At 38.3% G+C, this 26,465-nt stretch overlaps 3 protein-coding genes across 6 annotated transcripts in view; 1 reads left to right on the top strand and 2 right to left on the bottom strand.

Moving 5' to 3' along the window:
• Positions 1–7,586: 7,586 nt before the first annotated feature.
• LOC108379419 (DC-STAMP domain-containing protein 2-like) lies at positions 7,587–12,512 on the bottom strand. Its single transcript, XM_017635768.1, has 11 exons — positions 11,853–12,512; positions 11,454–11,764; positions 11,265–11,385; positions 11,043–11,182; positions 10,560–10,773; positions 10,333–10,486; positions 9,717–10,260; positions 9,538–9,643; positions 9,403–9,477; positions 7,724–7,858; positions 7,587–7,659 (listed from the first exon to the last, which is right to left on the bottom strand). Exons 1-11 carry the CDS (start codon positions 12,158–12,160, stop codon positions 7,587–7,589), a joined length of 2,181 nt encoding a protein of 726 aa, XP_017491257.1. The 5' UTR covers positions 12,161–12,512.
• LOC108379408 (uncharacterized) lies at positions 11,717–14,016 on the top strand. Its single transcript, XM_017635757.1, has 2 exons — positions 11,717–11,790; positions 13,083–14,016. Exons 1-2 carry the CDS (start codon positions 11,738–11,740, stop codon positions 13,426–13,428), a joined length of 399 nt encoding a protein of 132 aa, XP_017491246.1. The 5' UTR covers positions 11,717–11,737; the 3' UTR covers positions 13,429–14,016.
• A 5,466-nt stretch (positions 14,017–19,482) lies between these two features.
• The window catches only part of Pdk1 (Phosphoinositide-dependent kinase 1), a 44,210-nt gene continuing 37,227 nt past the window's right edge, over positions 19,483–26,465 (bottom strand). For all 4 annotated transcript variants that reach the window (XM_017635777.1, XM_017635785.1, XM_017635794.1 and 1 more), the window contains one exon: positions 19,483–23,114. In XM_017635777.1, the coding sequence (XP_017491266.1) occupies positions 22,821–23,114 (294 nt within the window). In that variant the 3' untranslated portion in view covers positions 19,483–22,820. The remainder of the gene's footprint in view (positions 23,115–26,465) is intronic.

Raw genomic sequence — 26,465 nt, forward strand, 5'->3', positions numbered from 1 at the left:
ATTTTCACACATTTGTATAAATGTTTTTGCATATACATACATACATACATACATACATACCTACAAGTGCTCTCTAATGAGTAGCATACCATCAGGTGGTACTTCCGCATTCGCGCATCCATTAAAGTCAATTTCTAGCGTCACTAGCTGAGGCAATAAAACGTTGGCACATTGGAAAAGCCCGATACTTCACGCCCAAACAGCGTGCCCTACACCACTCGCACTCGTGCACGCCAGTATGTATGGTCCATTCATTTCGCCATTTGCCAACAACGGAAGTGAGGCAAATTCGCTTTTTTATGACGCCAACAAATTTATTACGCGTCACAGAGCATTAATGAATGAACAGAATGAATGAATGCATATCAGTAGGGAAACGACGAGGATACACACATATGTACATACCGGCATACTTAGTACATAATACAAGCACGCGGACAGACATACATACGCGCGTACGTATGCAAATATGAATATGTCAGAATACATACACAGATAAAAATGGTTTTTTTTCAACAATTTGCGGGGCTCGAACATATAGACATATACGTATAATCAGCATAATCTTTCTTCGAACAAAATTTGACTCATAAAAATTTCCGTCCGTGTCTCTCCCCAAATACCCACAGCCAACTTGTTTCTTATGACCCAATCTTAAAAAAATTCTTACTTTGAGATCCTAAATAATTATCACTAATTAAAATTTTGTTTGCCATGTAAACTAAAATTGATTCAAGCCGCTTAGAAATTGCTATAAAAGTAGAGGTAATTTCAGTTAATAAAACATTAAATTAAATCGAAAATACCTTTTCTAAAATACACACATATGAAATCGAGTAACAAAGAGAGCTGCGAAGCAAACATTTGTTTGGCTGTTTTTGGGCCGTGGACTTTTTTCTACGAGAAAATTCTCTCGATCTAAGATTCCAAACCAGAAAGGGTATTTTTTCGCGACCCAGCCTAATATACTTATACATACCCACATACTTGTATCTGTATCCACAAACAGTACGCATAAAAGCTGCTGCCGGCGATCCCGTAATTTCTGCTGCAATCGCCTGTAAAACATTCAAACAGAGCAATACTCCATCGTGAGCCATATTACTTCGACAACTTCAGGCAGTGTGGTGCCTTATTTTACCCAGCCAGCGAAAAGTAACTTTAAACTCAATAGCGGGTCTCTGTAAATGAAAAGCCATAGATTTTTATGTTTTCGTCGAATGAGCATATTTCATGGTCCTCATTTACAAAAGGTCTTACTCTCTGGCTCAATTCTTGTACTGAGAAATTGGCCCTAAGTCCAACAGTTTGCTCAGAATTAAATTGAGTCGGGAGTTTTAGCTGCCTTTTTATGCATAAGACAAATGTTCAAGGAAATCTTTCAGCATGTTGTTACATACATTTAGAAATAAATATGGTGGCCGCTGCGGCATAGTGGTTAGAAGTGCACACTACCCATTCCGCAGGCCCCCGTTCGATCGCAGTTTCCGACTAACATTAAAGAAAATAAAAAGTTTTCTAATAGCGGTCGCCGCTCAGCAGGCAATGGCAAGCCTCCGATTTGTTTTCTGTCGTGCAAAACACGTTCTCATAAAAATATAATCGCGTTCGGAGTCAACGTAAAACTGTAGGCCCATCCCACGATTGAGAGAATACAAAGGTTGCGCCGATCTCGGACCGCTATTCCTCTCTTAACGAATTTGACATAATCGTGGTTTGTATGACGTCACACTTGTGCAACTTGTTTACGTTTTCCTTGCAACATTTTTTCTTCTTCTTCCATTCTTGCTCACGTTTTGGCATTTCTCTCTCGCAATTGCACCAGTGTGACGTCACACAAAAGTTATTCTCAAAAATCCTCTCTGATCGGCGCAATCTTGTATTCTATCATTCTTGGGCCCATCCACTTTGTGTTGCAACATCAAGGCGCACACCACAAATCGGGGGAGATTTGTAAGCGCCAATCTGTATTTATATGGAACAAAGTTGGGAACGCTTTGAGGGCTCTCGATAGAACTAGTCCACGCAAGATCTATGGCCACAGGCTCGGACATGTCGCGCGTATGGATGATGCTGCTTTATTGCAAAGATCCCTTGGCTCAACTTCCACGCGTTTGCAACAAAAAACAAACCTGTTTACACTTAGGTCTGCATAAAAAACAGGAACTCCACAAGGGATAAGAAAAGCGCTTTAAAATGCCGCTGCCTAATCACGCTTTAATAAGGTTGGCTGGGTAAAAACATTTACATACTCATACAAACATATTTGGTGTACCAAGGCATAAAGCGGACTTTGCAGACACCATCATCGTGCAGACATCGTCTGAATGTCAATTTATACAATCGCCTAATCGTTGTTCGTTGTTCGTTGGATAGCGTGGGCTTGCCGGTGGTGAACCGGCACATTTCGCGCCTCTTTGCAGATAAAAAGTATCTACGTAATGACGCGCGTACGCGTACATACATACACACATACAGACAATAGTTGTACATGCGAATATTTAGCATCAGGGCATCGCATAACGGGATGTTTTGTGGGGAGACACATAGTAGGTACATGTTGAGCTGTTTTTGTTGTTATTGCATTAAGATACGTACCTGCGCAGTTTGTGCCTGTGGTAGTGTGCCAACACCCGCGTAACAGACGCCACCACCAACACTGCCGCCGCCACCGCCGCCACCACCCACTGCCACAGCCGTTTGCGCCTTGGCGCTGAGGGGCATCGAATGCATTAGCAGATGCTTGGGTAGCGCCTGTGATTGTATCTTTTGTTGCAGCGGTTGGGGCGACTGATGCCGCTTTTGCGGTTGCTGCTGCTGCTGCTGCCGCTGCTGTGTCTTGCCACCAGATTCCGTAATTGGATTTTCTTGCATTTGCGGTTTGCGCGATCGTGTTAATGCGGACATTATTAGCTCTTTATGAACGCAATAGGGCAATTTGTTGTTTCTATTTTCACTTATTTATTTATTTATTTATTTTGCTGTTATTGCCATATGCACTGCATGTGTTGCCACAAATAATAAGTAACCCGTTAGATAAAAGACGCACAATGTGAACAGAATGCCCCTTCGCATGAGTTACACTTCGTTGGGACGAGGGAAAGTAGCGCCCCTATTAATTCAATCGCAATTTGTTGTAATGCAATTCTATTTATATTTTTACACCAGATTTTGCAATACATTTCTTTGAGCTGTACGCACCAAGTACTGAACGATTTTTTGTAGATATACATACAAGCATTAGGGTGTGTGTAGTTGCCTTATAAAGCTTCTAACTCAAAACATTCACCGGACAAACCGTTGAGTCGTACACTCGCATCTCGGGCCTGTTAACGCGTTGCTCTTATCGCGCAGTTTCCTTTCGATGTTGGCTTCTTGTTTGGAAAATCACAACTAAGAAGCAAAGTGGCAACAAATACCTAGCGCGGCGGCAATGACAATAACGATATATGGTTATCGGTTGCGACGTCTGTTTATCTACAGGAAATGTGTGTGCTCTTCTGTACTCGCGCTCGGCATTATCTGCGTTGCGCAGTAGAACGGCAAACCGAAAAAGTAAAACAAAATGAATCAAAATACCAAGCGGGGTTGTAATGGGCGGTTGGTTGGCTTCATTTGCCGATGTGGGCGGTGGGGGATGGGGCGATGAAGCTAAGAACTCACTTTGAAATCTACATATTTACGGTTAACTTTAGAATCATTTCTTAGTTCAAAAGCAAAAAGTATCTATAAAATATTTAGCAATCTATTATGTCCGTATATCTTTTCGATAGGCATTGATAACGCAGCGTTATTAAGTTAAGAAATATTCTCAAAGGGTCGTTGAGTGGGTGCATTATCGTCAATGTCATTGCTAAATTAATTAGCAAAGTAGCCCTGGTAATGAAATGCCTTCCACGAAAGACAAAATAATAACAATAGAGAGAAAATTTAAGACAACAAAAATTTTATTGACAGATATCTTTAAGCTACGAGGCTCATCTGATAAGTGTCCAGACTGACCACGTTCCGCACAGTATTATAGATTTTTGTTTTTTTTATATACTAAACATGGTTTTATGTGTCTGCTGTCAGAGTTAGAGCTGTGTTATTGTCATCACTTATATATTTGCAGTAACTCTGTAAAGAAAGTGATTTTATGTTTTTATAAAACTGGAGAAGAAAAAGTTTCCTGCACTGACGAAACATCTATACATATAATGAAATTGTAACAGGCCGATATATGTACTTTATAGACATTAAAGAAAAATTAATGTGGGAGGTCTTTGATAGAGCAACAGAAGCCAAATCAACAATTTTTAGAATTTTTGTATGTCTGTCTGTCTGCATGTTTGTTGTACGCGCATCACTCGAAAACTATGGCATGGAATTGAATGCAATTTTCACCGATGTATTGCTAAAGGTCTAACTTAAAATATAGAAAGAAAATAATTTAGAGAGTTGCCACCTGTTTGAAAATTGCAATTAAAGTAAATTGATAATAAAAAGTAAATATTGCAATATAACCGTCAAAAGAAAGAGGTTTAAGAAGGCTTACAGCCGAAAATATCTTTGAGGGTTGCCAGCTGTTCGAAAATTTTAATTTGATGCATTTGATAGGATGAATTAAATATTGCCATATGGGTATCAAAATGAAGAGGTTTAAGAAAGTTTGCTGTTGGAAATATGTTTGAGCAGGGCTGCCACCTGTTTGAAAAATTGTATTCTATTAGATTGATAAAATAAATAAAATATTGCAATACGGATATTAAAAAGCAATTTAAGCAATTTTTGATAACTTATTTATTCCTAAAATGAAGGAAAGAAATGATGTTGCCGGTTTGTCACCACGGCCACAAAATCGGAAAGGTCTACTTTTTCGTTGAGAATACACTCTTACAGCAGTCGTTCGTTAAATATCGAAAAAGCTGCAAACGAAGACTTCACAGCAAGTAGCCAGCCCTAAAGGGTGGCAGGCAAAGATCAAGATCTACTGAGATGAATTAACGAAACTAGGTGAGTAAATATCAATTTTTTCAATTTACATTCATTTGTAGTAACTAGGGGTATTCACATAACTTCATAAACTGCCGATAAGCGTGATAAAACAATTTTTAGGTTTATCACGTTATATAACTACCCCTATTTTGTGTATCATAAGCAGGTCTAGAAATGCTCTATTTAGTTAAATAATAAATTTTATTGAAATATGCACTTCGTTTTAACACATTTTCGAACAAGGCGGAGCCATGTTGCACTATTGACTATTAATTAAGGAAAAAGATACATAAATGCTAAATTGTCAACAGCGAACGCATTTGTTTCCAGCACAGGTGTGTAAATACCTATGCGTGTATAAACACGTATGTACATGTGTACGCATGCATGCATGTAGGTCCAAAAGGAATAATTTAAACAAGAGCAATGACGTATGGATCGTGTTTTATTGTATCTGTAACAATGGTAAAACAACCTACTCAGATACGAGTAACTCCCCTACCCAGAATGCGAACACAAGAAAAACAAATTCTTTTGAAATTAAAATGAGTCCCCATAAAATTTGTGGTAACCTAATCTGTTTATCATAATCATTTAACCATTCGTTTTACTCCGGAATGCCGCGATGCCGCTGCGACCAAAGAAACCCCAACTGTTTCACATATTCATTGCGCAGGCGCAGCAGAGTCGTCGTCGTCGGCCCGCCTTTTGGAGTGACTGTTTATGTACATACATACATACAAACATATGTGGCTTGTAAGTGGTCCCCCCCCCAACAAAGCGATCCAAATATGTCACAGAGCGTCGATGGTGGTCACCTACAAAGAAAACAAAAAAAAGTAATAAATAAAAAATAATAATGAAAAAACCTCTGGGGAAGGTAAATGCTGCAGGGACGCAAAAGACGGTGAATGCCTTCGTCGGGTGTTAAATATCATATAAACACTTGTGCACACACGCATTTAGCATAAAAACAACAACAACAACAACAATAAAAAATTACGATAGCAATAAAACTACTGACAACAATGTTGTGGCAACAACAAACCACACTGCACTAATGTAATATCAGATTTTATTAAAAATCCATAAAAATCGAACAAAGACGCATGCAACAAATAAAGATCAAATAATGCACCGCAACCAACTGAAGAAATTTCAAAATTCACATATCGCAAGCTGGGTCCCAGTTATCGGATAGAGTTTGTCACGTTTCTTCTGCAAGGCTCTACGCCTTCCTCAGAGTCTTCGGTCTATTAATGTGACCAATTCGCACACCGGCAACGCGTTCTGTCGCTCGATGCGATTGTTGTGATTGCACGCGCGTAAATTACAGCGGATGGTGAAGAACGCATCGCGCAAAATACCAGCGAAGTAAATTATGAAAGGGTCGACGACGTTTCACGCTTTGTGTCCACAACTTCACAACTCCAGTCGTACGTACTATGCAGACATTGGCAGCCATTTTACGCAATTCGAATTGCTGTCGACTTTATGTGCATTTAATTGTCTTTTGCTCCTCAGCGATAGCGGCCAGAATGTGCGCGAAAATATGTGAGCAATGTCGTCATGACTACACTAATTCGCAGTAAATGTCAACAGCATTCCCACTTCATCAGCGGAGCGCACGATCATCAGCGGCCAGCAGATAGCAGCAGCAGCGGCAAAAGCAAAAACAGTAGCCGACATGACCATTGCCATAGCCATCACCATCACCATCATCATCATCATCATCATCACGACAGCCACTCCCGCTAAACGCTATGAAAATATGTCGCTACTTCATTTGGCCAACAGCGCAGCCGTTTTTTGCCCGCGCAATCATCCAGACGAGACGGTGGAGTAAAGTTACGATTCGTCAGCAATTTTCAAATGTCTTACGCCGCGCTATGCGGTGTGCAGTGGCTTCGGCTTCGCTCGATCGGTGCTTCGCCAAAGAATACTTACGCTCACACAGAAGCGACTGTCTTACCTGGCTGCTAACCCGAGCGACAATATGGATGCAAAAGTCTGCAGAAGCTCCCACTGATAGCATTCGCCATACGTGTGTTAATACATTTGATGTGTTCAACTGCAGCTGCGCCATAAACAACACACAATTTGTCCATTTACTAGTTTCGATGTTGATCACATCAGCGATACACCGATTTCACCGATTGTCGTACCTGCATATAGGGGACTGCCGCCGCCTGTGCCACCACATTGCTTCATTTACGGCAACCCGGCGCAGCGCAGAAAGCAGCCACTAACCAATTGCGACAAGGAGGGGCCGTTTGCTTAGTTCGCTTATTTGGGCAACACAGCCTTGATTGGGGTGTTGAATGAAAGCAATACAGCCAGCATAACTTATGCTAAACCAAACGAGTGGCAGTGTATCTATTGCAGCTGTGTGTTAACCAAAATCGGTTGTCTTTCCACTGTTGTTCTGCTGCTGTGATCATAATCGGTTTGCTATGCGGAATTTTGCGAAAAGAAGCCTTGCACCCGGTCTTCCATAGTAAGTGTGCTGTAAATGGTAATGAATTCATTTAATACTTAGAAAGAAAACTTAGTCAGTAGGTAAATTTGGTGGAAATTGCTTTCAGTTGGCTTTGAATGCTTGGTGCGTATTAGGGTACCCAAATGCAGTATTGATCGCTTTCGTGCGGCTGACGTACAGCGTCCGGATCATCAGAGGAGTCCCTGCGCAATGAAGAGAATCCGTTAGGTTTTGCTTACAATTCCGCTAAACTGCAGTTACACTTACTTTTCTTCCGATATGTCGCTGCCATCACCGTACTCCACAGGATTCCTACATATGCAGCACATTTGACTGGACTCGTCAAAACAGCTCTGGCAGTAAACTGCCTTGCAGCCGGGAGTTGAGCATTCCACTTTGTCTCTGGAAAATCATTAGGCACTTAGAAAGATAGTTGATTAGAAATTAGGAATAAAATAACGAATGAAAACTAGGCATTCTAGTAAATACTAGGACGAAATACAATTCTAATATCCTTGGTTAACCAATTTCTGACACAAAGAAGTTTGACTGTGCAAGAGTTTTAAATGTATCAGTCAGTCCTGCTTCATCGGTTTTTAAAACGATGTAGGTTATGTCGAAGACAGACGTGAAATTAAAGTTGGGTTGTTGTTGTTGGTGTAGCGGCACTAAGCCCTCCGCCTATTTCGTGCCAACCATCAATCATTGTCGTCAAGCTCAACTAACGGCAGGCATAGGCCCAGGAAACGGGCAGTTTCAATAGGGTCGGACCAAAGAGAGAAGGTTGTTTGTTGAGTGAGATTGAGCTGGCATGTGAAGAGGTGGTTGGTGTCGTGCGGGGAGTCCCCACATGTCGGACACACTCATTGGGAATATTGCGGTCGAGGCTGGACAGGTAGCTGTTAAAGTGACTACAGTATCAAGACCGCAACTGGGCCAGGGTAACGCAGGTCTCTCTTGGCAGTTCCGTCTCTGCTACAGGTGGTGATTGGGCTCCGATCACGGCATTCATAAGCCAGGTGTCGTGTTAGGCGGTGAAAGTTTAAACAGACGGCAGCGTTGATCGGGATTAACTGGGACTTAATCCGGATCAACTGCAGTTAATTCCCGAGTTGATCCGGATCAACGCTGCCGTCTGTTTAAGATCTGACTGACTCCCTATGAATGTCGGTGATAGCTCGTCGGTACGCCGTTGGGTCCAGTGGTTGGTCGATGTATGTCTGGCCCGCGTCGTTGTATATGAATAGGTGCCCCATGACGTGCCCGGGGGAAGACTCCTCCTCTAGCAAGGGAAGTTAAGGTGTTCACTTTGTGGCACCCCACCAGAAACTGCAAGTCTGTTCTGGCAAGTCTGTAGCTTCGTCCACTGCGTCCCACTTGTCCCACTTGTCCCCGGCGATCAAACAGGCGCAGCATAATTTAGAACCGGTCGGCAAATTTCCTTGCAAGTTGCCAGCAACGTTTCTTTGTTTAGGCCCAAGGTGCCGCCGGCGGGCGACTTGAGGACCTTGTTGTGGCTCTGTACTTTGTTGTTGTTGTGTGCGTGGAGAATGAGAACAGGCTTATCAAAGGTGACCCCTAAAATTTCAGGGTTGTTTACTTGATGTGCCATCGACATGAATGCTTAATTCAGTGTTAGTGTTATAGAAGCTAGTAATTGTGTCTTGGTGAAAGTCGCTGGTTGCCTGTGTGTACAGCGATGCGTCCAATGGTGTGTGGTTCGCGCCCGTAAATTCATAGAGGTGGCTACTGACGTGCTCAGGAGGTGGCTCTGTTTCAAGCAGTGCCTGTTCGGTAGCCACCGAGCATTGAGCCCATTATCCAGATGGTGCTGGGACAGTATCCCTTGCGGACCATCGGTATTAAGGGCCATTGCTCGAGCCAATTAAAAACTATTTTATATAAAATCGTATGAACAATTAAATTAAGACTTTGTATGGAATCACCCTTTTAGCCGGAATCCGCAAAGAATGCAGGTGTCACCTTTACGATGACCGAATATGAGACGACAGAGAAAACAGCTGAAAGAAAAAATTGGTAATAATTTAAAAAGTCTGCAGTTTATGCAGGCATGAATTTACCGATTGGTCTTTGCTCGAATCCAATCCAGAAACGTATAGGGATCCTCTCTGGGCTCGTTTTTAAACTTAGCGCGCGCTTTACGCCTTAGCAGCTTCAAAAATGTCACTGCGAATAAGTGAGGGTTTCCTAATTTATTTATTTATTTTTTTTTTAGTCAAAATCCTACGCTACAACTCACTGCGCTTCAAGAGGATTTCATTGTACAACCAAACGGCTCGCTGTTTCGCCTCAACTGGATAGTACAGACGCATAACAATATGCCGCAGCCGCAACCCGTATGGCTCACAAAAGAGAAAAATCCAAGCCAGCAAACAAATTCCGCTGATTTCCAAGTAGCGCTTAAAATTAGGACGCTTCGGCATCGGAAGGCAGGGCGTGGCATCGATGTTATATTTCTGACTAAGCGGCTCGAAAGCTTCCACGATACCACGAAATATGTCTGCCACATACCCACTGCCTTTCACATCAACGGTAATGAATGGCGGAACTGCCAACGGCGTTAGAACAAAAATAAAAGAACCTCGAATTTCATAGCACGCACGCACGCACTCACCCTCTATATTTGCCTGCTGGCTGCCATAGTAGGTGATCATTGCCAACAGCCAGTAGAAGCAATAATCAGCAAAGCAGATGCAGAAAATCTGTATGTTGGAAATAAAAAGAAATAGCATGGAACGCATCAGCCTAAAAATCTCGCGGCGCGTCAGACGACAGCTTGAGATCTACATAAATAAATGACAGAGGTTGCGCTTCATTCACCAAGTTGAACATTTTTAGATGGGCATTGAACTAACCCAGATATATTTGCGACGTTCACTTCGTTTTAGCGGTAATAGTCGGTCCAACTCTGTGCCCTTGCGCTGCTCATCGATCTCCAGAATGTCCTTGGTGAGATAGTGATTTTGATAGCTGCGTATGTGCAAGTATTTCATTTTAAAGTATATGGCTCTAAAGCGAGGATAAATTTGATTCGAGAGTTCAATAAACTTGGAAGACGTTTGTTGAAGAACCAACCACCTACTTGATTATCACTAAAATGCAGAGGAGTCCGCTAACCACATCCAGCCAGCCGAAAATTATAAAAAAGCCAGTCATGCGCGCATGTATCTCATTGACGATGTCACGGCCCACATCGCTGAGATTTCTCGAGGCCACCGTTGTGAAAGTGAAGTCGTGGTCGAAAGTAACAGACACATCGAACATATTCTTGATCTCTTCGGTGAATTCACGCAACTCTGTGGGAGTAAAGAATGAAAGATGAGGATCTCAGTATATGTACATATGTGTTTGTAAGTCCCCTTTTAGACACGTCAAGTCTTGCTTTTAAGTCTGCTCGTTCGTAGGCGAAGGAGGTGAGAAGAGAGGGGAAGAGTACAGATACCTCCGTACCGTCAATTCGTTTCAAGTTTTCTTGTTTCTTGGAAGCAAATAGAAAACACAAAAGAGAATGCGAAAAAATTGCTTTCAAGACTTGACGTGTCTGAAAGGGGACTAATTGCCATACTATCCATAATGGTGCCCAGTACAGCGTCGTCGAAGAATACTACCATCACACAAATTACATCGACAACCTTAACAGTATAGCAAAGCACTGAGAACAGATGCGTTGCCTGACAGAGACCTTTGAAGTAGCCCAGACGTTCACTACGATAAACAAAAATAACACGAAATAAAAGGAAATTTAAGAAATTATCCTTTGGTGTATCCCTTTTGTTTTAGGTGATACCTGCAGTCCTTCATCGCATCATCGGCGATCTTCATGCAACGGTCGAAGGGTGTGCCAAACTCCTTATTGCAGAAACTCACAATGCTGTTCAACCATTCGAACATGACCTTGATGCCGCTCACTACCAACAACAGAAGAAAGGCAAATGAATGCAAGTTTCTCTGCAAAATTTTTCAGAAAAGTCCTTACAAACGACCAGCACCAGTTCCTTTATACGGTACAATAATAATTCGACTCTTTTGACAATTTTCTTTATATTATTCATGGCTACTTGGACGGCTTTTTTAATAGCTACTAGCGGCTGTTTCATGACCTCCAGCATTTCTTCTAGCGCTTCCTTCAGTTGCATCTGGCCGCAGGATAAGCTGCGGGTGAGCACGTCTACGTTCCGCAGAATATTCATCGTCGGTCCCGTAGCGACCAACAGAAAAGCAGATGCGATCAACAGGGACCGTCCCTTGGAGCTGCACAAAATGGGTATGCACAACGTGACAATGCAGCTATGGGACAAATCGGGGGGACGATTGTAAGTACATATGTATATAAGTCCATACCTTTAGAATATCAAAGGATCTGCATAACTCTTACCGCACATTGCGGCTGTAGGAAAGCAGCAGGAACACCAACATGGCCACATTGCACTTGAGCCATTTTCCCTTTGGCAGCTGAATGCATCCAGTTTCGTACATGTGCCAAGCCACGACCAAGCCTACCCCAATCAGATAGCCGCACATCAGCAATGTTACAGCGGTTTTGCTAAAGAATTTGTCGTATTTATGATCGTGGGACTTTGGAACTGATGTGACTGATGTTGATTTAGTTGTTGTAGATGTAATGTCATTTGTCGCACTGGTCGTTGTTGCTGGCCATACCGAAGTGGACATGTCCTCGGACATCTTTGCTCTTTTTTTTATCTTTGAAATAACAAAGTCAAGTGTTTACAAAAGTAAATTGAATGTCTTATAAATAATTTTAAGCTTGAGTCAAGGCATATTGGCTTGAATAGAAAGCAATGACGTATGTACATATATATTGCGGGGTGTCCAAGTGGTTTCATACTCGTAGCAGAGGCGTTCCTATTGCAGTAAACTCAAGTAAAGTGATCAATGTATCAATAAGAAAAGATAAAAAATAATTCATAATAAGGCAACAGAGGCGGGTTTTTCTTGACAATTTTCTTCAGAGATATGTAAAGGCTTACCTACACTGAGGGTAAAAAATATTAAAATCAAATAGAAACGTAATTGATCTTACTATAAACGTCAACGAAAGTACTGTATATTGGTAAATATTCAATTACGCGAATATTAAAATGACCGCGTTAGTTCTGAAAACGCATCCGTGAAGTGAATAATCAAGACAAAAACTAAAAAAAAAATATATTTAACTTGTACGTTGCCTGCAGTGAAATTCGAATCCTGACCATCTCTGGATATCAACCAATTGTGGCATGCATCTTTGCGCACTCAGCTACACCCCGGCATATAAATTTGCTTTCAAATGTTGAATATCCATCAACACCACAGCACGCGATTTGTACGGATAAACATGTANAACCGTATTTACTCTCTTTTTTGTCCTCTCAATAGTCAGAGAACCGAGTACGGGATCGATTTCCAGTAAAATCTGACTGATTCTGACTATTTCTGACTAGTCCGGACTCGTACGGGATCGGAACTATATATTATATATTCAGATGTGAACAGTCAAATACGTGCGTAATAAATTTTGTATGAAAATATTATTTTTAAATTGGAACATTTTTAAACGATAATCAAATATAAAATATTCATTTTTACTATGCATTATTTCCCTCAGTGTAAGCATCACAGGGGCTATGAAAACTACCCCAACTGCTGGCATGGAAGCGCTGTTAAATTTACCACCACTACAACTGGCAATACAAGAGAAAGCTGCAATCCAAGCACTCTCAATCCACACGAAAGAAAAATACAAACAAGGAAATCTTATTGGACACCTAGAAATTTTAAATAGGGTCGAAAATGCTACACATATGACCCAGGAAAGTGATCACACAGACGCAGTACTCAGATTTACCAAGAGATGCAAGGTCATTTTCCCATCAAGGGATGGGTCCAAAACGCTTCAGGATGTAGGTGCAGGAATATTGGGACCCAAAGCACATAAATCAATAACTCGTTAAGTGCAGATACCACAATTTTCCATGCGGAGCGCTTTGCTGTAATGGAAATGGTGGAAATCTTATCCAAAAGAGGACTCAAAAGAGTCAAAATCAAAATAATCTCAGACAAGCTAATCATTCCTCAAAGCTCTAAAAAGCTACACATTTACATCAAAGCCTTCATCGAGTTTTCGGAAATACTCTACCTAATTTTTTGCTCGCCCTGAGCGCCCTGTATTTGTTTTCCTTATCGAAGCTCAGAGAACGTATATTTATAAATATACGTTCTCTGTCGAAGCTAACAACCATTCACAATAGGTTATTCGTTTTGTGAGTCATTCTGTATCAACGTTAACGTCAGAAATGTGTTAAATGTTTTTCAATAGATGTCGCCGTAAAAAGTAATGCAAATGCCAACAGAAGTTTTAAAATTAAAAATAAATTCGCCATTAACGACCTTTTCACAGTGATAACTGCTGAACTCACGTGTTTCTGTTTTTTGTGAAAATGGCTTAAAGTTTTTAACCGATTTCACAAAAAGCAGAAGGTTATCAGTGCGTCGAAATATATATATGTGTATATATATTTTTTCATGTATGCTACTGCATAACTTTGGACTACGTAAACCCATTTCTATAATTCTATTTTTAAAGGAAAGGTGTTACCTCACAAGTCCCATCCTAATTTGGTTTAAATCCGATCATTGGATCATGAACGATAATCTTAAATTTTTATATGAGAATTGAAGTCGGTTTTGCTTTTTGCTTAAAAATTATTTGTTAAAGGACTTTTCCAATGAATTAAAAACTCCGAACTTAGTTTTTTTCTCCATCTCCTTTTTATTCTATACCTCTTATATTTATTTATAGTTAAGACTCTCTATGCTTATTCATACATATTCACATTCTCGCGCACTTTCGCTTATTAGTTTCATTTTAAATTCTATGCACATATCGACCGACGTCTCCAAACGATGCTATGCTAAGTTACCTAAGGCTTCGCATATTATGGTTTGGATCGATGTCGATGTGTATGTAGGTATGTATGTACATTTGTCTTGCATACATAGGTTTTAGTCCATTTTTACAAGCTTATTTTATTTAAATACAATCATTTAATTAGTTGAAATTAATATTTTTTCCTCAGCCTGGATAATATACATACATATTTATACAAATACAGTTTTATATACCCATTGTACATTGTGTAAATTCTGCATTAAAGAAAAATTATTTAACTAAATATGTACATACATATCTATCTATTGAAAAAAAAACCGGATTGGTTGTTAATCCCTCTTCTGTCTCTATTTTAGCTGAAACTTTGCAGATTTTTCATAATTTTTGCACAAAGTTTGAAATCTGGATTTATGTGGGGTTTGTTATATAATGACTAGACTTTTATGGAAAAATAATAAACATTAAATAAACAAAAGAAAAAAAATTTATCAAAATGTTGTTGGCTTAATTAGCTGATCACAAGTCTAGATCCTCATAATTTTTATTAGATATGAAAAACAGAAGCCAAAGAGACATAAAACAAAGTAAATAACTAAAAAAAGTAAAAGGTTTGTATGAATAACGGCAAATGTCCGTATCCTAAATTGCATTAAGCACTCGCACATAGTAATATTAGGTTTGTTCCACCAGCTATGCGAAGTCTGACTCTTTTCAAAATGTTAAAAAACTAAGAAATAATTTACGCGAAACTATTCTTCGAGCGTAATCTGTGCTAAAAGACAAATATGTTTGTCGAAGTTAACACCAAACTAGTTTAATTTGTCAGCTTGTTTGCCTTATGCAGTTTGAACTTAGCTCGAGTCTATTTTTCGAGTAGCTCGTGGAACAAACCTAGGTATTTTATTTACTTCAAGTCTCAAAAAAGAAAATGTCTCCGTTTTTCAGGATGCTACGGTTCTTCAATGGCGGTACTGATCATCACTGTTTCAAAAAATTGAGTTCCAAAGCAGGTTTTGTTTTTTATACATTTCTTAGACACCATGTCAAACTATCGAATGTGAAAATGTGTACTTTTCAGGAGAGCAAACAAACTGTTGTAAAAAATGTTGTCGTCATTCGGAAAAAGTGTGGGATGCGACATTTTCTTAAAACCAGTATGCCTGCTTCTAAAAAGACTAGAAATTCGACGGTTTGCCAACTTACGTATCATTCTAGTTTTGAAAAGGTGTTATTTAACTATATCAAAGAGGGTTGCCACCGTTTTGAAAAATTAAATTCAACTTGGATTCAGAGATTGTATTAAACTATGTCTCTCATAATTAGACTGCGGATTTTTATGCAGAAAACGAAGCCTAAAAATATGTACCCCACAACAAAATTTATAAAAATTTATTTATTTTGTTTATAGCTAAGTGGTACATATTTTTGGGCTTCGTTTTCTGCATGCAAATTCGCCGTCTACTCATAATATGGGTGGCAGACGAAAAACGTTTAAAGTTTCAGTTTGAAAATATTTTGAAGGGGTTAAGAGAAAAGAAAACGTGCACATCTTTTATTTGTTTGCTAACTTTAAATACGTTAAGTTTAATTAAAATAAATTACACCTAAGGCAACACGTAGAAATTCCATACAATCAGCAAAGCGAGAGAAAAAAAGAAATGTCTAGTTTTTATTTTAAGGCACTTCGCAATTCTTTACGTTGTACATACATACATACATATATTGGTGTAATTATGAAAATAATGTACAAAGGCCCTAACTCATTGTTTTTCGAAATTTAGCGCTGCACGTAAGCGTGTAGATTGCGCACTAAGTATGTACCTAATATAATTTAAAACCAACTACTACGACATCAATAAATTAGTCTCAGTGCTTATTAAAAACCAATTGCAATTGAAAACAGTTTTTGAAGGTTTTATAACTACATACTCTATAAAAACAAAAACAAAAATATTAGATAGGGCCTTTTAAACCGACTTCAAACCAAGGAGAAGGGTAGCCATTCGTCGGAATATTTTATTTTTTGGAGCGACCTATATAAATAAAAAAAAAAAGTTGGTACCTCACAGGTTGTCCCATACTAATTTGGTTTAGATCCGATTAATGGGATCAGTAAAAATTAACGGTACTCTTAAATTTTTATATGCGAATTGAAGTCGGGTTTGTTTTTTGCTTAAAAATTACATGTTATATTAAGCTTATCATATGTATGTATGTATTAATGCATAAATGAGATTAAAACGAAGCTTCTCCTAGATATACAAGTCCAGATGAAAGCTCCGTTCTTGAAGATAAATGCATAATGTGCCTATTCAAGTGAATCGGAGCGTGTTTACTTAGTTGTTATTCGGTTCATAACGAAATAAATTTGTTGCCGGCACAGCTAGTTGATTAAGAGAATTAATGCGAATTAATAAGTAAATATAATCCTTCTAAATATTAATTTTTATACGCAGTCTACCTACATACATATGTATGTATGTAAGCGTGTGCTTGTCTCTCTGTTATTACGAGTAGAATTAGTTCATTTACAATTATTTATTTATAATATCTGCTCAATTTCAATTGCACTAAAATAAACATACATATGTACATATGTTGTATTATTTGTACAATGTATTGTAAACACTCGCATACTATTTTATGGAAGTTATGGTACGCGCGAATGACTTGCCACTTTCATCCTTACTATACTTTTTACGTAGGCATGCATAGGTTTCAGTGATTTTGACGTAACTTGTATATATATCGCTCTGACTTTACCCTCCAACATGTATGTATGTATGTATGTACGTACAAATGTATTGTGTATTTCGGAACTGCAGTTTTACATCAACATTCGTGCTGTATAAAATTAAACACTGAACACTGAAGAGATTCTAATCCGGAATTCGGAGTGTAAAACACATACGTACGTATGTTTGTCTGCATATAGCAAACTGCAGCATTAAATACATACATACTTACAATTATAATAAGTTAATTCAATTTCAATTTGCTCACCACTGAAATCTGTCTTTGCTCACTCACATGGTATTGGCGACACGGCCGATTCTTATCGGTATCTTCTTCTACAAACAGTGGCTTATGCTTTTTAGAAAACCATTCACAATTCCAGCAACAAAAGCAGCAATTGGGATTTCGTAAAATTGGTACAAATTTTGATACAGTGACGATCGCCCGCAAGGAGCACAAACACCTACATAATAACTTGTTAATGCATCAAAAGTGCAATAAACTACAAAACCAAAATCTTTCATTGAATTTTACATTTCCCAAGCAACTCATCAATAATTTCTAGCTGTGCATACAAATTAAAGCAAAGTAAAATTTTCCGACGCCTCGGCAAGTGAAATTCCAAATCCAAATTCATTATCTTCATCTTCATAGCTGGTAAACAAACCAACACTGCAAGCTAGCCCCCACTCGACGCCTGCTCTTCCGGTTTCCAATTGAAAAAAATATGTTTTGTTTTTGTTTTTGTAAATTTACAGTCGACTTTTATTTTAATCAATAATTTTAATAGTAGATTTATTTTGGGGGTTCCTTTTTATTTTTGAAATTATTTCAAGGTTTTGTTGTTTTGTGAATTTCGGTTCTCAACTTTCTTCTTTTTTTGTTTTTAAATAATTTAACTTAAAAACTAATATTTTCTTACTATGTTTTGCTCTTTTTTTTTTTGAAATAATTTTTGCATAAATTTATCTTAGGTGTAAATAATAATCAGTATAGTAATATATGTATGTATTGTATATAAATTAATTCATTAAAGTAACATAAATTAATTACAAATAATTCATCTATAAGCATTAATTTAATTAAATAAGAAATTATTTATTCGCTCGCTCTTAACTTGTTACACTACAGCGTAGTATGTATTTATGTATTTCATTATTGGTTAATGTATTTGTTTTAATTTCTTTCATTTTTCATGTTTATGTATGCAGGTATGTAGGTATGTATGTATGTATGTATGATTGTAGTTATGCATATAAGATAACATGAACGATGACAATCGAGAAAAATCAAATAAATGTTTTGCGTGCTTTTGTGGTATGCAATGCAGTTTACTACGATTTAAATATCCATATAATATTAAAAAATTAACGGAAAAAAAACAAAGAACAACAAAAAGTGTTGGAGAAAATACAAACAAAAAAAATATACATATATAGCGGCTGCTAACTAAGCAAAATCTATAAATTATTGATTGATTGCATTTGTTTTTGCTTTTTAATTTCACTATAAACTAGGATTAATTTCAACTCTGCACATTTTTTACAGCATAACGCTAAATTCAGATTCACAAAAATTCATACAAATGGTGTGTGTGTGTGTGTGTGTATATACATTAAATATATGTATGAATGTTCCTATACTTTGTTGCAAAAGTTGCACTGTTTCTACATTTCACATATTTTTCAATATAATACATACAAACAAAAGGTTAACGTTAAACTTATCGGCGCACGCTAGCAACAAACTCACGAATGTACTTATTTGCACTCGGCATTCAGCTGAGATTACAAATGTTCAATTTTTACTATTTGCTTTAACATTTTTTGTCACTCGCTTTTCGAAAGAGAGATTTCAACACTTTTTCCCAAAACCCTTAAAAATAGCAAATGGATTCTGTGAAGCAAAATCATAAGCTTGTTTCTGTTTGTTACACATAGAACTAGATATTTTTGCTAGTTAAAACTAAGAGGTGGCAAATTAGATTAGATTTAATTTAAAGGGAGGTGCGGAAACGTTTAGCGTTTCACTTAATTTTATATACATACATAACAAAATTACTTAAGCTTTTACAAAGCGGCAACCAAACTGAGTTTACAAACATTTTACTCAAGGTGTATTAAACAAGGTGGTGTTGGGGCGACAGCTGAGTTTTTCGCCGCGGAGGCCATTACGTCAAAATGATGTGTTTGTTGTAATTCATACCAATGACAGTATGGACATCAGCGTATAATTTGTTAGTGTAATTTTTTACTTATATACGGCCAACACCACCTTGTTAAATACGCCTTGATTTTACTAGTTTAACAGAACACAAACAAACAAACAAATGAATCAAAAAGAAATGCGCTGTTCACTACATACATATATTCTTTACTACAAGAAATTATTTTCTTTTTGTTTTTCTTCATTTTTTTTTTCGTTTAATTTCTTTAGAAAAATAACTTTCGAAATATTCATGCTTTCAGCTTCGTACACATCCGAGTTTCATATTTTTGCTAGTATCATTTAGTTAATTTGGTTTATTTGTTTTTTGTTTTCTTGTCGTACAAAAAAACCCAAAATTAAATCAATTAAAAAAAAAAAATTAACTGAAATTGATCTTCGTTCTGTTTCTGTGTGTTTTTTTTTTCTGCAATACAAAAAGAATTTACGATTTTTAGATCATTTTCAACGGTATCTCAGTAGCTTTTGCTTGCTTGGCTTTGCTTTTTTTCCACTAGGAGGTCAATTTTGTTCTACAAATAGTTTAGTTACTTTGTTATTTCTGTTATTGCTGTTGTTGTTGTTTCTTGTTTCTGCTTGGTTACATTTTAGTTGCATTTTGTTTGCTATCTGTTTTGTTTTGCTATCTTTCCATATAGTACTTGTTTTGTTGTTGCTTTTTGTTTTGTCTACAATTAGATTCAAGTCTTATGCGTTGCGTTATTAGGGCAAAAGTTCAAGAGTGTAAACAAAGAAAAAGAAGAACGCTAGAAAACAAAAAGAATATACAAGATCTATGAAATTCGACTAAACTTCTCCTCATTAAAATTGAACAAACCATTAAACTGTTTGTGAATGTTTAAATATCATCTATGCATGTATGTATGTTCAAATTGTCGCATGAAAACAAAAAAAAAAACGAAAATGCAAAGGCAAAAGTCTAAATCAAATCGGTAGCACAAAACTAAGTTTGAACACGGCGGCGGCGTACGCGTGTATATGTATGTGTGTTTGTGTGCGAGGGGGCGTGCGTGTGCGGGGGGGCTGGCGCGACGCCATAGGGCGTGTGGGCAGATGCAGGTTCTGCCTCACGTCACGCATGCACGCAGGGCGCTAGCAGCAGTGGCTTTTGCATAAAAACAATGTACAATTTACAGTTTACAGCTTATAGCTATGAACACACTACATTTGCAACGCTTAAAATTCATTCTAATCGCATAAAAATAGTTTTTATTTTTTATGTTTTATTTCCTTAGTTAATTATTTTGTAATTTAGCTAAATGTTGTATGCACGCGCACGCACTGGCGCCCAACAAAAACGATGGTTAGACCAGCGGCCGTGAGTGCCCCCGCGCACGCAGCAGATTGGATGTTAATTATTTTCTTTCGCGTGTGTGTGTGTGTGTGTGTGTGTGTAACTAACTCTTTACAATTACTTAGTACAACTACAATTATTTAGTACTAGCAATTCCCATCATACAACTTAACGGCATGCTTCTTTCGCAATCAACATATGTACATATATCATCGCCGTCTTTCGCGCCATCTATTTGTCGACAACCTAGCCGGCTATCATTGCACGTTGTCTCTTTACAAGCTTAAATGCTAAATAGTTTTTACAATGGCCGATGAAACTAAACCTTATGCGTTACAACACGCTTCCTTGCCTCGCGCAGCAGCACAATCACCCAGCAGCAACGGGGCAAATGGCCCACCGCGTGTGTTAGTCAACTACCCCGTTGTCTCTTCCGTAAACATTCGTTCTGATGTATGTACATATATATGTATAAGTATTGAATTGTTGCATGAATAATTGGGGTAATCATAATTTTTGCAGTTAACATATGTATGTATCTCATTACTGTTGTTTATAAATAATTACAACATTTTCATTTCATTTACGCCTCTTTATACGCCTGCATGTATGCAGTGTTTTTTGTTAATTGTTATTTTCCCCCCTCTTTTTTCTTTTGCTTGATCATTTATGTATATATATATATATAGTATAATATATGGTATAATTACAGTTATTATATATACGTTTTTAATTAAATTGTAGTACATATGGATGCGTTTACTTGACGTTGCATTGCACATTGCGCTGCTTTTCGCTTTGCTTTGTTTTGCTTTGCCTAGTGTCATATGTTTTGCTAGCTGCTTCTAACATCGTTAATGGTATGCACGCTTAGTTTTAGTTTTATAGTTTTAGCTTAATAGTTTTCTCTCTCATTTTTTCTATGAACGAACGAACGAACGAACGAACGAACGTACATACATACGTACATCTGCATGTCTGCATATCTCCTCCCTGCTGGTGTATAATTCATTTAATTGTGACTAACTACAAAATATTCACATTTGTTTACAATTAGAATTACATTAATTTAAATTACATTTCTTCTCGTATATGCATGTATGTATGTTTGCAAGTGTGCTCGCCGCCACACCCACACACTATGAATGCTTGCTGAAAATGCTGTAAATATGTATTGTATCTATATCTTTTGCATCACAGCATAAACAGTACACAAAAAAAGCATCACGCACGTTGGTCGTAATATAGCGACCGAAACAGAACGGAGAATTCAGCATCTCGTGAAATTGAAAAGCAGAAAACTAAGGTCCGCTTTGAAAAAATTAAGCGCCACACAGACCGTGCCACACTTCAGATTTCGGCCCAAGTCGACAACTTCCGCTGTAAACTGTTTACTCTGTGATTGCATGCAATAATTTGTCTGTATTAATATTAGTTGGCTTCGGTGTCGTTAAGATAGCATATTCATATATATATCTGTTTATTTCTGCTTGAATATATATAATTCGATTTACAACTTTTCAACCGTTTCACACCCGCATTCACTTATTTACTTGTATGTACATATGTACACTACGCTACGTTTTGCTCGATGCAAATTGATGAATTGATTTGAACTCAATTCGTTGCATATCGCACTCGCATTTGCTACAATATCGCTAAGAATTGTTTACTAAATTTCTGCTATGACCTCCGTTATTTTTCTCCCCCATTCTGCCGCTCGCTCTCTTCCACTAATTCTGCGATTTAACCTTTCGTTTTCATGCTACAACTATGCTTTGCTATTCAGCTATTCGCTATGCTCTTTAAGTTGTATATACTATACATTAATTTAATTGATATTGTTATTTTTTTATGTAATTAATATTTATTTTATGTAGATATTTGATGATTTCAACTAAATTTGTTCTAAACATTTTTTAGATGTGAACACAGCAACTTAACTTGCTTCCTTTTTCTTCGCTTTTGCATACTACTACTGCATATCTCCTTCTACGCCGATTTGTTCAGTTGCTTATCAGGCTGCTGCATTACCCTGCGCCTACGCCCACGGACCGACCGACCGGACGGTGGTGGACCGCCCGCCCGCCCCCTTGGCTTTAACTGCAATTCTGTTTGCATTTGAATGGCGTTTTGGGAGTTTTGTAAAATTTTAGTTGCGTTTTCAGTAGATGTATGATTTCTGGCTGGCGTTTCATTCAATTCGACGCCGTTTTCGTCGTTCGGCCTGTTGCAGCGGCGATAGCTGCCGTCAACATGTTGCCGCTGCTGCTGCTGCTGCCGCCGGAGGTGCTGCTCGCATTGCTGAAGAGTGTTGGCGAGTTTGTTCGATGTGACGATTTCGGCGAGGTGCCTGTCGCTGTTGTCACCGCCGCCGCCGCCGCCGCCGCGCTATCGCAGTCTGGGTAGGTGAGTTTTCGCATTCTTTCAATGGCATCGACCCATTCGAGCGAATAGCCATCAGGATCGTCCAAATAGTACGTTCGGTTGGGCTGAAAAAATAAAATAAAAATAAAATATTAATCACACTGAAATAATAGGCAAATACTTAGAATGAGCTAATACATATTTGCAAATTTCAAATGATTTAACAACTGAAGCTGACATAATTAAAAACAAAAGCAAAAAAACAAACAAAACATAAAAACACTGAGTTCATACACGTGCCTTTACAAATTTTCTACACTCTCCATAGTCGTAGTTTAGTAAATTTTATTGCTCGTATACCTCGGATACAATGACGGAGGAGTCCCGCCAAACCTCACTGTGCCTCCCACTCGAGCAAGTGGGCGCACGTGTCAACGCCAGCAAAGTTTACGAGCGAGCAACAGCGCATGCAGCGCTCGTAAAATTGGTCATTGCAGCTATTTGCAAAACTAATTTCAGCAAATATTTTATACTTATATGCATACATATGTACATATGCCCATACCTACTTGTATGTATGCATAATGGATACACCTATGCCAGTAGACCGAAATTTTATTTGCGATAATACTACAGCTCGTGTATACTATGTACATACATGTGTATGTTCATAAATAAGTACAAATTATGGACATAGCTACATAAAGCCTCGGAACAGCCGTAGTGCAGTGCCCACACACCCATCCACCTCAGCTGGTCGCCGTCGTTGGTTGGCATGTAAATACATTCACGCCCACTTTTAATGCTATTCTATTCCCGCTCGTCTACGTCAGCGCCATATATGTATTCACTGACCGCAATAATTACACACACGTATGTACATACATTCATACATCATAAGACATTATTAGAGACGAACTACTGCAGCGGCTGCGAAGGTGGTGCTGGGTGTGCGAGGATCAGCTGAAATTTAATATTCTCAACGCTGCACACGCTAGCAAAAGTTTCTACCCAAAAGCACCCCGCCCCCCCAACACCGTATTCGCCTATTTGCTGCCTGCACGGGCGTCAGCTTTTCATGGCTCATCCGTCCGAGGGCAAAAAGGCATATGTTGCCCGTGAAAAATGCGTCATTGCCACCACCGACGAGCGAAGGAGGCATATTTGCGGAAAACTAAATATTTATTTCATTGTTGGCAAATTTTCAAAATGTTTGCGAATTATGTATACGAAAACGAAATTTGAAGATTCGCGCATGCATGAGTGTGCATTGGTATATATGTATGTACATATCGCGGTATATGATATACTCTATGCACAGAAGCACACACAGTTATGTACCGATATGGAAAAAATTATTGTGTAACTTGTTGTGCTTGCGTAAAAGCTAAAACTAAATTAACAAAATGTTTTAATGTCTCCCTTTGGAGCAATATTTGTGAACATTTGTATCGGAAACGTGTTACTGACACGCGCAAGCGGAATTACGAAACCTGGCGTTTAGCGCTTTTAACTAACTCCCCAATTGCGGCGGTGTCTGAGTGAAAGGCGATACGTTTGTTTTTCCGCCACTACACTAAAAACACAAACACAAACACAAATAAAGTTTTCTGCATAAAAACAAATCGCATTCTGAAATATGTGCAATGCTTACTTGTATTATTATTGTACTTGACGTTCTTTTATTATGAAACCAGACAATGCCGCACTGTGTAATTCGAGTGGCCAAAATACACCGACAAAAAACATAGACAAAATATTGGACAAAAAAAAAAAACAAGAGATGTTGGCGTGGCTGAGGAATGATATAACGGTTATTTTTCAATGTCAAACAATTATAATAGGTCCAGCTTCGATAGTACTTTTACTGCAGGCATCATAAGATAGAGCACGAGTGTATTCTTACAGCAATGGCCCGATTATGCAAACGCGCACCCCCCACCCTCTTAGTGGTTCGTACAATGAAAAGCGACAAGTAAAAGGAAGAGGTAATTCTTCATCTTCCAGTGATAAGTGATTTTCTGTTGGGTGTTGTTGCCTCTTTCGTAGGGGCGAAGAAAATTCATTTTATTTGCAAGTCAACATTTTTTGGACTCTTCGTTTTACATAAGTCATTGGACAGGTAAATAAATTTTGGTATTTTACCACCATTGCTGTGAATAATCTGATAATTTGATGACGACTCAACCATAAACGAAATTGCGAACCATGTAGAAGGTGTGTCTGTATGTTTGCGAAACGGGCATACAATGGCTTTGTATGCAAAGCATACCAAATTGAAGAAGTACATATGTATAAATGGAAATAGACGACTGAAGCTTTGACGAATAAGCAAGCAGCTAAAGTGATTTATATGATGAATTGACCTAAAATGGAAAATAGTTAAGAGAATGTTGTAGTAGAATGGTTTGCTCAGTGCGAGCAGCTTTCGCATGCTATAAATAGAAGTAATTAGAAGGAGGAGAAGTGAGCTAAATATAGCAAAAGTTGAGCGACCGTCATATGGTAGTAATATTGCGAATAACGACCAATTTCCTTGATCTTAGTCATCGGCCACACGCGCACACACACAAGAACTTTGGGCAGCAAAGTTACAAGTTCAATAAACCACACATGGATTGAACAAAAACGCCCAACTATTTCCGCGTATTCAAGGCCGTTTGCTGACTGCTCTACTCTATTGTGGCTGTTCACTTAAGCTTTACGCTCATTACAGTCGCTATATGTACGGCCATCCACGCATACATTCATCATACATATGTTAATATATGCGCAAAAATTAATAGTTTTGTTGCAAAATTGAAGCAAAACGAAATTAAAATGACAAATGTTTGAACCGACGTACATATATGTATATTCTATTTCGAGGTGTATAAACGTTTTGCGCTATTTTTTGAATTTTTCTTTCTTTGACCAAAACTACAACAGGTGTGTACTCCGCCACTCGGTGATGTAATTCACATTTCATTGTTGAAAATTGCAAATGAGTGATAGGTTACGTGACTGTGGCGGTGTCTATTGTGGCAGCATTTGTGGGACCATTTCGTAATAATTAGAGAGACATGGCGCCAGTTTGCTGCGGATACGCCTGCAGCAACCCGGGTACACTTTCGACGTGCTCACATAAATATGTATGTACATATGTGTGTGCGTGTGCATATGCGATGGCGACGCGGTGAACAAACTGGGATGAATTCACGAGCTAAATTTAGCGTACTAAATGCTCATAAAAAGAATGCACAAACGAAAGCAAATTTTTTCATAAACTCAAAAAGCGATAATCTTTTTTTAATACAAAGCAGCATACTACTATCGCACGTCGATATGTATGTAAATATAATAAATAAACAATGGATTTACATTTGTATATGAACTTCGCTTGGTGTGTACTACTTTCACACTTCCAATTCTGCTGGCCTTGCATTTCCAGCTTGGCTTTTGATGATCCGCTCACGCCAGATCTTTCTGATATGGCA

The sequence above is a fragment of the Rhagoletis zephyria genome, unplaced genomic scaffold (genome assembly GCF_001687245.7).
Source record: "Rhagoletis zephyria isolate East Lansing unplaced genomic scaffold, Rhagoletis_zephyria_1.1 Rzeph_scaffold_00123, whole genome shotgun sequence".
NCBI classification, from domain to species: domain Eukaryota; kingdom Metazoa; phylum Arthropoda; class Insecta; order Diptera; family Tephritidae; genus Rhagoletis; species Rhagoletis zephyria.